At 41.2% G+C, this 13784-nt stretch overlaps 1 protein-coding gene across 1 annotated transcript in view; it reads left to right on the plus strand.

Annotated features, from left to right (window-relative positions):
- insrb (insulin receptor b) overlaps window positions 1–13256 on the plus strand; it is a 78971-nt gene extending 65715 nt beyond the window's left edge. Inside the window, exons 5-23 of the mRNA XM_042416493.1 lie at window positions 13–152; window positions 398–542; window positions 651–865; window positions 1921–2047; window positions 2243–2493; window positions 2986–3153; window positions 3249–3447; window positions 5181–5313; window positions 5719–5872; window positions 6097–6245; window positions 7922–8078; window positions 8486–8582; window positions 8874–8941; window positions 9083–9312; window positions 10331–10441; window positions 10571–10733; window positions 10958–11087; window positions 11192–11326; window positions 11936–13256. Of these exons, the coding sequence (XP_042272427.1) occupies window positions 13–152; window positions 398–542; window positions 651–865; window positions 1921–2047; window positions 2243–2493; window positions 2986–3153; window positions 3249–3447; window positions 5181–5313; window positions 5719–5872; window positions 6097–6245; window positions 7922–8078; window positions 8486–8582; window positions 8874–8941; window positions 9083–9312; window positions 10331–10441; window positions 10571–10733; window positions 10958–11087; window positions 11192–11326; window positions 11936–12290 (3127 nt within the window). The 3' untranslated portion in view covers window positions 12291–13256. The remainder of the gene's footprint in view (window positions 1–12; window positions 153–397; window positions 543–650; window positions 866–1920; window positions 2048–2242; window positions 2494–2985; window positions 3154–3248; window positions 3448–5180; window positions 5314–5718; window positions 5873–6096; window positions 6246–7921; window positions 8079–8485; window positions 8583–8873; window positions 8942–9082; window positions 9313–10330; window positions 10442–10570; window positions 10734–10957; window positions 11088–11191; window positions 11327–11935) is intronic.
- Window positions 13257–13784: the final 528 nt, after the last annotated feature.

Genomic DNA, 13784 nt, shown 5'->3' on the forward strand with positions numbered 1-13784 from the left:
CTCTCTGTGTAGGTTGACCTGTTCGCCGTGTGCAGGCCTGTGTCCTAAACTATGTGTGGGAAATAAGACAATTGACTCAGTAACTTCTGCCCAGGCGTTGAGAGGCTGCACCGTTCTCCACGGCAACATGATCATCAAGATTCGTGGAGGGAGTGAGTACTACTACACCTCACCACCTGCTCAGGCTCAGCCTCACTCACTATCTCCGTCTCCTCTTCCTCCATCTCTGTCTCTCCGTTTCTCTCTTTATCAGTACTTCCAACCATATACTTTCTCTATCGATTTATATTTCCTGCCTGTGTGTCTGTGTCTTTTAACTGTAGCAGATATGCTGTCTGTCTGACCATCTGTCTTCTGCCATCACCTAGTGGCTCACCAACTGTCTGTCTCCTTGCAGATAACATAGCAGCTGAGTTGGAGGCTAGTTTGGGCCAGATTGAGGAGATCACAGGCTACCTGACTGTTCGCAGAGCATACGCCCTGGTCTCTCTCTCCTTCCTCCGCAAACTACGCATCATCAGAGGGGAGCATCTTGAGGGAGAGTAAGTCCTCTCTTCTCTTCTCCTCTCCTCTCCTCTGCAGGTATGTACATTTCAATAAACAGTCTATCCTACATAGTACATTAATTTCTTTCTCTGTCTTTCATCTAGTACCCACGCCTTCTTTGCGTTGGACAACCAGAACCTGCGTGAGCTGTGGGATTGGTCCAAACACAACCTGACCATCCTGCGTGGTCGTACCTTCTTCCACTACAACTCTAAACTTTGCATGTCTGAAATCAGAAAGATGGAGGAGATAACAGGAGCCAAAGAGCGCAACCAAAAGAGTGACATCGCTGCTCGCACCAACGGGGACCAAGCCTCCTGTAAGAAAACCAGTCAGACTTGATGTCATTGGATCGTTTATGGGCTTGATGGTACTTTACTATCGAGGTGGTGGTAAAGTACCTTACTGATAAAAATTCTTTTTAAAATGTAAATATTTTAGCCATTGCATGTTTAATGCTTGCAATACAACTATAATTAATTTATTTTTCAATCAAATTTAAAAAGATTTCTGTTTCGTTTTGCTTTTACTATCTTAGCGTTGCTCTTTTTAGCTCTTAAGGCTGAGAGTACATGCATTACAGCCTGTTAACTAAATGTATTGTAGTATCCCATGCTGTATGATAACGTTGTAACATGCTCTTAATGCACAGTGTTGTCAGTAAATCAACTGAGAAATAAAAGCAGCCAGGTGCTGAATGAAATTAAATAATGTGTCCATACAGACAGCCAGTGTCAGCGAGCAAAACAAGCAAGCTGCAAGCAAGCTGCTTCGGGCTGAGATACAGTTTGCAGGTGTACTACAACTAAGTTATGCTGCTGGTTGACAGCTCATTTGAGCTTCTGTAATTTTTCAAGCTGTAGATGAAGAGACAATGTCCCAGCACTACTTCCTACAGGAAAAATATACAAAACATCAAAGGAATATATGCAACACCTAAAGCCTATAGAAAAATGTTAAAGAAAAGTTTTGACGCAGCTATATTTTTTTAATTCAAAGCATTTCAGCTGTCAAATATATCTTTTTGGTTTTACTGATTTTAATTTGTGCCTTCTTAGGGCTAAATACACATTTTTTTCAAAAAATAGAAGTATTAGATTGGACTTAATATCACAGACACTCAACATTAAAGAACTTCACTTGGATTAAGTACAAAAAAAAACCTGATCAAAAAAACTCATCAGGACATCCCTACTGTCTGTGATGTTTGTGCAGAAATCCTGTTATTTCTTATATTTGTTTTAACTATTACGTTGTGATTGCCTGGACCTCAAAAGTGGGAAGCGGCAGCATGTTTGATGTTCTACTGTTCATTTGCTCTTTTACCGAAGGCATGTGCTGAGCATCGTCTGTTTCGTTGTTTTTGTCCCTTAGGTGAGACCAAGCTGCTGAAATTCACCGTGATCAAGACCACATCAAATAAGATTATGGTGAAGTGGGAGCCCTTTTGGCCGTTAGACTTCAGAGACTTGCTGGGCTTTATGGTTCTCTACAAAGAGGCGTAAGTATCCAAGAAAAATCATAGGTTTTTTTTCATAACACGGCATAACACACACGAAAGTTAAATAAAATTATAGCAGTTAGTCATAATGAGCAAGCATTATGCTCAAATACGACTGACTTTACCTTGCCCAATAAGCTACAGTGATACTTCTATCCTTCTTATAGTTGATGACTTTCTTTCCCTCATCTCCAGGCCATATAAAAACGTGACGGAGTTTGATGGGCAGGACGCGTGCGGCTCTAACAGCTGGGTCATTGCTGATGTTGACCCACCCGCCCGTGTCACAGACAGCAAGGAGCAGCTCGAGCCGGGGCACCTAATCCGACCATTGAAGCCCTGGACGCAGTACGCCATCATGGTTAAAACCCAACTGTCTGCATCTGATGAGCACCAGGTTCACGGAGCCAAGAGCGAGATCATCTACGTCCGCACTAACGCCTCCAGTGAGTTGCTGCGCTGAAAAAAACACGCACACACATCAAAACACAGGTTTTTTTTATAAGAGACTTTGTACATTGCTTTGGAAGTTGGATTTGATGGATACTGTTTAGCTGACTAGAGCATAAAAGGAATGTGAATGGCGTCACCTGCACTCACATGCGTGTAAATGTACAAACAAAACAGGAACCTAATCAAATCGTTGCTCCATAGTGCCACTGGCAGTCAAAACCTCCACAGGTTACCTTTGGGTGATGATAAAAGAAAAGTTGGCGTCAATGATGAACTGATCATGTGAGGAATTTGTTTAAATTTGAATCAAGTTTTGAGTAAAGCCTTCTGCAGAACTATGAATAATGTTATGATTGTGTTTAACATTTGGAGAACAGTGTTTCAGGAAATGCGCTTATGCAGTTGAGATAATCTTTATAACGAAGGTCATATAATATTAACGCAATCCTGACTATTGTCTCTCTGTCTTCCTCTGTCTCCCTCAGAGCCTTCCGTGCCTCTGGACCCCATTTCTTCCTCCAACTCCTCCTCTCAGATCATCCTGAAGTGGAAGCCTCCCACCAACCCCAACGGCAACATCACCCACTACCGGGTCATCTGTCGTAAGCAGCCTGAGGACAGCGACCTCTACAAGTTTGACTACTGTCTACAAGGTGAGTATCCAGAAGACTGTTCACAAACAGATCAGCTAAGCTCACTTTTGTTTGTGTCACTTTTTCACACTCCTGAATTTCCTCGTCCCACTCAGGAATGAAGCTGCCATCTCGTACCCCGACCCACCTGGACAGTGAGGATGAGCAGAAGTGGAACCACACGGACGAGCCCACCTTAGGCGGCAAGTGCTGCGCCTGCCCCAAGACAGACATCCAGCTTAAGAAGGAGCAGGAGGAGATAGAGTACCGCAAGACCTTCGAAGACTACCTCCACAATGAAGTCTTTGAGAGCAGGTACGCTGTCTGTGTTATAATACATTTTACTTCTTTTTTTGTTGTCAGTCATTTTAGTTTTAACTTGAAATAACTAGTGATTTTATTGATTCTGGTGGTCCCCCTAAGTTTTTAAAGACTACAAGTTTCTCTTTTAGTCAGGCTGCTGCTTTTGTTTACCTTTGACGAACGATGACTTTCATGGGGGGTCAACAAATGAACAAAAGAGTTTGACTCTTGACCTCAGAAAAATCTGAATCTTAACAGTTTATATTTTGAAATGTTTTATTTCACACATTATTTAAGAGGTCAAAAAATGATGACACACCCCATCACCACTGAAAATTAATCTTTTAAGTAATGAATGTTTAATTCAGACTTGAAAAGGTTGAAGTAATCAAATCATCATTCTTGTTAAAATTCTTGACTGAACAATTAAAACAAGTTCAGGCCAACTTAAAACTTCTTTCTTGTCACACTGACTGCGCTAAAGGTCACCTACACATCTTTAAATAAATGTGTACCTGTTTCAAAAACTTGTACACATTCAAAACTCAGTACATTTTGTTTAGCATCAAGAGGAGCTTCTTGCTTTATTAGTTGCTGTATGTGGCGGTGCAGCAGCAGCAGCGCCGGAGCCCCTTGATCCAGCCAGACAAGACCACTCTTCTTTTGTCTCGGCCACCATGATGTGTGTGTTAAAATGTCTCTGTGCCAGCTCTGTCTCGTCCATTCGTGTGTGTGTGGTTTATGTAGACCCTTGTTTTTGTACTGGGCACTACTGTGGGGGGCTTAGGGTGGGAGGTGCTGATTGTCTGGGCCCCGGTGCCCCTACCCTCTCTCCTGACACACACACACACACACACAAACACCCACAGTCAGTCCCTCCGCTTCCCTAGGGGAGTGATTACTGTGCCCATTATCATTCATGCCAGTCAGGGGTGCAGTCATGCAGACTGCCATTTGGACACACACTCACAAACACTCAAACTCACACACACCTCAGCTGGGTTTTGAACCCATGCTGTTGTATTGGCCAAGGTCAGCTCCATAAACTGAAGTACACAAAGAACTTTGTGCTTTCTTTTTCCATCACGCAAAGGGATGCAGGAAGTTTTGTATTTTTCTCTTTACCTGAGCAAGTATCGGTTCAACATTAACTCAGTCCTACACGTTCCCGCTCAGGGAAGGAGAGGCCTCACTGCAGTAGCATGAGGTGAAGTGCTCAAAGAACTTCTCAAAGATACTTAACAGAGGTAGTTTTTGAAGGAAGGGAGAAGATTTTCCTTTTCATAGACAGTAATTCTACATCATGATCTTACACTGAGATGCCCTCCAGGTTGTCTGTGTTTGAATTGATTTAAGTTCATAGCCTCTGTGGTGGGATTACACTCATTACCACTGTAAGTTAAGTGGACTTTGCTTATTGGCACCACCTAGTGGTCAGTGTTGGTACTTCTTCCAGCAGGGCAGTAGGGGGTATTAGTGGATAAATGTCATGCAGTCAGACTTGCTACACACTGTAAAGGTTAGTGTGAGCAGAGGTCCTTATTGGCCTCCTCTGCACTGCTGCTCTCTCCGCCATCTGCCAGAGTCAAAATCTCTCAAAATGATATTGACTGTTGTGTCAATAATTTATCCCGGCTCATCTTCATCATTCATGTTAGAGAATTTAAGTTTTCTCCAGTTTGTGTTCTTTTTAGCATTTTACCTAACCTTTACTAACAGCTTTATGTGTTGCTCTGTTTCTCTAGACCATCTCGTCGGCGACGCTCAGTGGGAGTTGCCAACGCCACCCAAACCCCTTTCTTCCTTACCACAGCCCCCAACCTGCTATATGGCTCCACCACAGCCGCACCAGACGATGAGGATGAAGAGGGATCCAAGGTCTCAAACACTTAATATGTTGTATACTTTACAAATTATGTTTTTGTATGTCAGATCACTTGTCATTGAGTTTTCTATCCTATATTCCGGGTTAAACACAGTCGCTCAAAATTATTTGAAGTAAAATCTGTCAAAGTGAAAACTTTCCTCTAAAAAATAACTTATTTCCAGTTCTGTGATTTTCTTTCAACTTAGGAAGATGTGATACTCCATGAAACATTGTTTATATTGGCTTAATGTTATAATAAACTAGTATTTGATATGACTGCAGTACGAGGGAAATTGGTTGTTCAAGTTAGGGGAAAAAAGAAAGAAGTAAATTGTTTTGAATGTGATATGATTTGAGTATAGCCATAAAGTCAGACACTCTTTGGCCAATTAGATCTCTTGTTTTTTTCTGCTCAGGTGGAGCTAAAGGTGTATTCAAAAGAGTCGACCGTCATCTCCAACTTGCACCACTTTACTAGTTATAAGATAGAGATTATGGCCTGCAACCATCCGACGGACCTCAAACGTTGCAGCATGGCTACTTACGTCAGTGCTAGAACCATGCCAGAGGGTAAGACCAAATACAAATCTTACACTTATGTAAATATATACTGTATATGCATGCTTTTGACATACATACACCCTGTCTAGCTAGTATTAATATAGGCCAGAGGTTATCCAATTAAACTCAATTAGATCCCCAAAACAAAAAGTTTCCACACTCAGAACAATGTAGAAGTGGAGTGCTTTGTACTGTACACATGTTATGTGATTTTCTTTGTCTGGTACCTGCAGAGAAAGCAGACGACATCCCAGGCCCTGTGACCCATGAGATAATGAATGGCGAGCCTTCCTCTGTGTTCATTAAATGGAACACACCTCGCTCCCCTAATGGCCTCATCATCCTGTATGAGGTGTTCTACAGGAAGGTTGGAGACACGGAGGTCAGTACCAACCATCACTGAACTTTTTAGAGAGTGAGGATACAGGGGAAATAAAGGAGCAAAGAGGGATCAGATGACTGTTTTTCAAGAAAATGGAGGCAACAGAGGTGAGGGAGGGAGAGAGCCGCTAGCAATAATCTTGATATACTCTGTAGGAAGTAGAAACAGTAGGCTTAAAGGGAGACAGGCACGCAAGAGAACGTGGATGGAGGTGAGAAGAAATGCAGACAGAACAAGAAGTGATCTGGGTAGACTCTGGGGAGTGGAAGCAGGCATGAAAGGAAAGGATTGCTGTATACACTCAAATTTTGTCTGTTCCTTATATGGAGAGAGGAACAAAGGAAATAGTTGTTTACAAACTCCCAATGCTGCCACTGTGTGTGTTGATGTTTTCTGCCTTGTGTGTGTGTGTTTGCATATTATTATTTTTGTGTATCTGTGCGCAGAAGTGCTTGTCTGTGACAGTGTGAGTGTGTAAGTGGGTATGTGTGTTGTTGTTGTTGTTTACGTGCAGCAAATGTGTGAATTCATCTCTCATTGCTATTCATTGCTGCACTGCCTGACCCTAGGAGCCAGTAGCAGCTCTGTTACCATAGTGACAGAGGCAGGAAGGAAGACTAGAATGCAGTGGCAGGGATAGACTGGCATCTCAGACGACTTCTCCAGTGCACTGCGCTGAGAACACACTTATTAACACACACTGCAGCCAAAACAAACTGATCTGGTGTTTATTTAAGGATCATGTTTACAGCATGACAGAGATTCAGTTTAATTATTCGGTTACCAGTACAGTGGTGGCATATAGCAAAACGTAACATAAAAGGTGAATAATACTAAATATAAATTTTTAATGCAGACCTCTGGCTGACTGGTCTGTTAATTGGCCTGCATATCAAAAGTTGTGAATATTAAAACACAATTTTGTAGTATTTCATCATCTATATCTGCCACCTACAATATGTAAACTCAAAATTATATATAAATAGTACGCTGACAAAAGCCTAACAATTCCTTTTTTCATTCAATGTATATTTTGTAATGACACCATATAAAATGATTTATTAATTCTTGCAGTCTTGTAAGAGTTTTAGAGTTTGACCAAAGTGTTTATTTCTTATTTGGATTAAAGCAAGTCATTGCTGAAGGACACATATTAATAATTCTTATTTGAGTCAACCTAAAATGAACAGCTTGTATGGGTTTATATTGATGCATCCCAAAATAGGTCTTTTACATTGTTTCCTACAGTGTTTCCACTTTTTACACATTTCCATTATTGTTATGCAATGTTTTTGTTAAGAGTAAACCCAGTTAGAATATGCACAATTGGTGACTTGCTCCCAGATGTGAGTGCGTGTAGCGGAGTGACTCAGATTCAAGAGCGGCCTTCAATCTGAGGTTCTTCTTATTGTCCTTAGTCAGGACACCAAATCTCAAAATTACTCTTGATTAACAGGCCACATCTGGCAAAGAACAGTTAAGTGAAAATACAATTCTGCACTGTTATGAAAATGAGTCAGATCTACAAAAGGAGATGATGTGTTGCAGTTTAAACAGATAGTTGGCCCCACTCTGGTAAAATGGCTTGCCTTGACTTTAAATTTCAGTTTCAGTTAGATGAATGAATTATTCCTCATGATTCCTTATGTTGAAGTGATTTGTTTTTTTTTCTTCAGGTTCACACAGCTTGTGTGTCTCGTCCCGCCTACCTGAAGTCAGGTGGCACGAAGCTTTCACTTGTGCAACCTGGAAACTACAGCGTGAGGATCCGTGCTACCTCGCTGGCAGGAAATGGCTCTTTCACAGAAACCACTTACTTCTCCATGCCCAACAGTAAGGCTGGAGGCTATAGCTTCGACTTAACTGAACTCACATGTATAACTGTCATACATTATTCACATGCATCTGGAAGTTCATAAACTGCTTACACGCTGTTGCCTTTGACTCGAGGCGAGTTCTAACAAGCCAAACTGTAAATGTAAAACTGAACGCTTTTATGTTTCGCTCAGAACAAAATCTCTAGACGTTTGTTTCATGTTTTATTTTATTGGACAAAAAAGAGAAAAAATGCTGAATTTTCTGGAATTTCTTTGTCCCTAAATTCTGATGCGAGATAGACATGCAAGATATTTAATAACCATTATTGTTACATACACATTATTGTTCTTTACTGCTGATCTGTCTTCCATACTCTGCAGTCTTCCAAGTAAACTGACCAATGACTGCTGTGTTTATTGCAGAGGATCCTGGTTTATTTGGTGTTGTGATTGGTCCAGTCATCTGCTTCATCCTGCTGCTGTTCGTGGGAGGTGGAGTCTTTGTGATCTTCAAGAAGAAGTAAGATCTTTTGATCAGAATGATCCATCCTGCTGAATACATAATCTGTGCAGATGCCATATGACATCAGAGAGGGAGCAGTGCTTATTTTGTTTAGCTGAAATGAATAAACCTTTTGTAGGATTTGAAGTTGAGGGTGTTAAGTTTGAATACTTTGATCAATTTGTTGTGACAGGACAAATAAACTAGACAGATTCTGTACAAAGCAAGAAGGTCTGGACATAGTGGATAAAGTTTGTATGTAAATACAGTTTTCAGTATCTCAGACAGCTTTCTGTGGTTGTGTTACAGGCAAACAGAAGGCCCGACAGGACCTCTTATCGCCTCCTCAAACCCTGAGTACCTCAGCGCCAATGATGGTAAGAAAGATATCATAACTAAATTACAAAGAATAGCAAGTGCAACACATTTGGATGTGAGCCAGCGTGAAATAATTGAACCTATATTTAAAAAGATTGTGATAAATTACTCAATGAAAATTGTGTCTTTGTTTCGTGTAGTGTATGTTCCTGATGAGTGGGAGGTACCGCGTGAAAAGATCACGGTGCTCAGAGAGCTGGGTCAAGGTTCCTTTGGCATGGTGTACGAAGGAATTGCCAAGGACATCGTCAAAGGAGACCCGGATACGCGTGTAGCAGTCAAGACAGTCAATGAATCGGCCAGCCTGCGAGAGAGGATCGAGTTCCTCAACGAAGCGTCCGTCATGAAGGCTTTCAGCTGTCACCACGTGGTACGAGGCTCAATGACACCTTTCAAACTGTCTCCTCTTACAGCTTCATCACTGAGAGGAAAGCTATCCATACACTTGTGAATTACAGTACATCGCTGCTTTCAGTCACTTTAGAAACCAGCATGAACATGTATGACTCACAGAATCATGACTCGCTTGTTGTGTTGATGCTGCCATATTGACACACAGTTTGACTCCCTAAACAGATATTCACACTTGGTAAGCAATTGTGCTTACCATTACTACTTCATGAAACAACCTGCTAAATATCAATTAAACTACCGTATGTTGTGCTGTCAGCTGTAAAAAAAAAACAAAAAAAAAAAACATGCTGAGGTGTAAGGGAATAATATTAATAGTCATAATATTTCAAATATGGTTGCAACCCATTTGCTATCAGTTAAATGATAAAAAATGGGCTGCATTAATACAGCTGCTTTCTAGTCTTCAGACCACTCAAAGTGCTTTACGCTACATGCCAACATTCACCCATTCTCACACACACATTCATACACTGATGGCAGAGGCTGCCATGCTAGGTGCCAACCTGCTCATCAGGAGGAGTTTCTAATGCTCATTCACACACACGCTCACTCACTGACGGCACAGCCACCGGAAGTAATTTGGGGTTCAGTATCTTGCCCAAGAACACCTCGACATGGTGGGGATCAAACCACAGATCTTCCGATTAGTGGGCGACACGCTCTACCTCCTGAGCCACAGCCACCCCAGTTACTAGATTTGAACAAACCATCTGCACAGAATGAATCATTGTTCAAAAGACTGCGCTATAGGTCAGATTTGGAAGTTTATCTGCAGATTTGAATGAAGTTAATTAAAATGTCTTTAATACTTTACCTCCCAACAAGAGATGAGATGCTGGTTCAGGCTGTTTGCTGTGTAGTTTCTGGTTATAATGGAAAAGTGTGTGTACTAGTCAGTCAGTTAAAGCGTAAACAGGTTTGGTAGAGTTTCCCTTGTGCATAACCATGTGTGTTTTTATCATTTCTCTATGTAGGTACGTCTGTTAGGTGTGGTGTCCAAAGGTCAGCCCACCCTGGTAGTGATGGAGCTGATGACCCACGGGGACCTGAAGAGCTACTTGCGGAGTCTCAGGCCAGACTCTGAGGTATGTGTCACTGAGAACCCAAAAAAACGGTTGAGATATATGTCCACACATCACATATACATATATATATATATATATAATATATTGACAGACTGTATAACTGTCTTGTGTGTGTGTGTGTTTTTGTAGAACAACCCATCAGGCCGTCCTCCACCTACGCTGAAGGAGATGATCCAGATGGCTGCAGAAATTGCAGACGGCATGGCCTACCTCAACGCCAAGAAGTTTGTCCACAGAGACCTGGCAGCCAGGAACTGCATGGTGGCAGAGGACTTCACCGTCAAGATTGGAGGTATCGCATATCTAGTACTTGTTGTGGTTTCCTCGTTGTTCATATCGCATTTTTCAATTTGTTTAGTTAGATTTGTGTTTTAGTTGAACTGAACTGGTTTCTTGCTTACAGCTGAAGATGTTGCAATATATTTAGATCAGTACCTGCATGTATTGTCACCAACAATCAAAGTCATCACCTTGTACTGAGCTCTTTCTCTCTCTCTCTCAATCTCTCTCTCATAGACTTTGGCATGACAAGAGACATCTATGAGACTGACTACTACCGTAAAGGAGGCAAAGGCCTGCTTCCTGTCAGGTGGATGGCTCCAGAGTCTCTGAAAGATGGAGTCTTCACCGCCCACTCTGACTGCTGGTAGGTCACCAGCGGTCACACCTCACACCTCAGGAGTTGTCCTGCAATCCCGATTACATCACTAATGCATTTGATCACATTTTCTTGCGTGTGTGTGTCTGCAGGTCATTTGGCGTTGTACTGTGGGAGATCAGTACACTAGCAGAGCAGCCTTACCAGGGTTTATCCAACGAGCAGGTTCTCAAATTTGTCATGGACGGAGGATACCTGGACCGGCCTGACAACTGCCCTGAGAGGATGTGAGTAAATAAAGCCCAAAACTACTCGTGTGGCAGCTCAAGTTATTACTTTGTTTTGATAATCTCACACAGTATCTCAGATGGAAGGAACCCACTTGATAACTTCTATTTATTGAATTTGGGACACAATAATATTTAAACTGAGCTGTGGAAACTAAGGAAATTTGATCTACAAACTTTTCAATGTAGCTTTTTCTGCTGATAGACATTTTGAAAGTAACCAAATCATATACAGTAGTACTAACAGTATCAAATAGTAATTGGGAATAATTGCTTGCTACCTACTGCTGCATGGAAGATTCCCACTGTTCCTTTAGCTGAAGCTGATTCGGTAGAAATCTGTATTATTAACTATCAGACACTACTTTATACTTATAGATTCAAAAAGCACATTTTGTCTTACTAGGCCCAGTATGTGCCTGATACAGTAAATCTGTCAAAGCCATACTTTACTGTAGAAACAGGTAGCACTCCTGTATTTCTGGATGTGCTCTGTCATATAATTCAGCATGATGATCTGTCACCTTCCAAGCAGCCATTTCTATAGAAATATGATTTTCCTGTGTCAAGCTCTGTCTCCATTTTTCTGCCGTGCCATCCCCTTTCCAGGCACAGCTTAATGCAGATGTGCTGGCAGTACAATCCGAAGATGCGGCCGATGTTCCACGAGATCATCGAGATGCTGCGGGAGGACCTGCACCCGTCTTTCCAGGAGGTCTCCTTCTTCTACAGCGAGGAGAACAAAGTCCCCGAGACAGAGGAGTTTGACTTGGACCTGGACAACATGGAGAGCATCCCCCTGGACCCGTCTTCATACTCCCAGAGAGAGGAGAGCTTAGGCAGGGACAGCGGGCCCTCGGTGGCCCTCAGGGGGAACTATGAGGAGCATGTCCCCTACACACACATGAACGGTGGCAAGAAAAACGGACGAATCTTATCGTTGCCCAGATCCAGCCCTTCCTAACATTTCCTGTTTCCTAAATGAACTCGTTTAACTGCCCCTCCCCTCCCATCCTTCTTTCTCTTCCAGTCTATTTTTTTCTGTATCCTTCATGTTCCTCTCTTTTTATTTTCTAATGATTTTTCTTATTCTTGGAGAAACCCTTCGAAAAAGACACAGATCTCAGGACTTTTTATTTTTCTTCCTCATGGCTGCCAAACACAGGCAAGCAAGGGATGCAAACATGGTGTAACACTTTTTTAACTTCCTCCACAACACATTGGACTTTCTATTACCATATTACCTATCTATTGTTTTTCACTATTGCCACGTTTCCAGGACTCATTGTGATGGAAAAAGAGAAAAAAAAAAAACTGTGAACACAACAAACCTTAGACAACCACAAGGCTGCTTACGCTGAACCTCTTCAAGACTTGTCCCTCCTTTTCTCCCGCAACCCACCAATCTGCATTTCCACATTTCTGTGCTTTGTTTTTTTTTTTTTTTGTTTTGTTTTTTTTTCTCCAAGTGAAATCTTTTTACTCAGATAGTGGCCTTTTTATACGTGGCCTATAAACAAAGAGAAGTGTCTATCAGCGCTTATACTAATTTCCTTTTGAACAATGACTTAATCAGTTTGGAACTGTTTGGAAACGGTGGGATGACTTGCAAAGACTTGATCCTAGAACAAACATCTATTCGTAGAGGAATGTTGTTTTTGTTTTGTTTTCGTTTTTTTTTTTTTTTTTTGGTTCTGCAGAATTCCAAACTACACACAGATTCATCGGGTGTTTGCTGAATAGTTTTAATTTATTTGCTTTTATTGTTATTTTCTCTATTTCTCTCTTTTCTTTCTCAGTTTTATTTCTGTGTCCTCACTATATGGCTGAAGGATATTTAAACAGTTAAGAATTGGACAAAGGAGTTCCTCAGACTGACCAATAGCTGCTGCTTTGATATATTTTAGTGGGTATAGAAATATATAAATATATATAATATATATAGTATATATGGAATATTGGTATCAATGTACCAATATTTTATATATAATATATGACATATTGATGTTTTTGTAAATAGTTCATATTTGTAATATTTTTCATCAGAAGCTTTGCTAGTATTTAGTTTTTATTTTTGCCAGGTTTTTTCTTTCTGGGTTTTTTAAATTTTCTTATTTTTATAGCCCCAGAAATCACACTAATCTACCATCAGTGCTCTCTGTGTCTTAGGCCTCCAGCCCCCCCTCGAGTAGTCTGACCACATGGATGGGAAAAAGGGGAAAAGCCCTAAAATATTGTCAACTCACTGCATCATTTTTTTATAAACCTCGTTCCCACTGAGAGCTGTCAATATTTGGAGGCAACTTTACTACAACGAAACAAACGAGAAAAAAAAACAACAACAACGGAATAACCAAAAAAAAAAAAAAAAAGCTTTATAAAAGGGGAATGAGGTCTTTCTAGGTCGCAGTGCACCTGATGTGTTTGTCTTCTGTGTCTGCTGTCTTTCTCTGGTCAG

Source organism: Thunnus maccoyii, chromosome 7, assembly GCF_910596095.1.
Source record: "Thunnus maccoyii chromosome 7, fThuMac1.1, whole genome shotgun sequence".
NCBI classification, from domain to species: Eukaryota; Metazoa; Chordata; class Actinopteri; order Scombriformes; family Scombridae; genus Thunnus; species Thunnus maccoyii.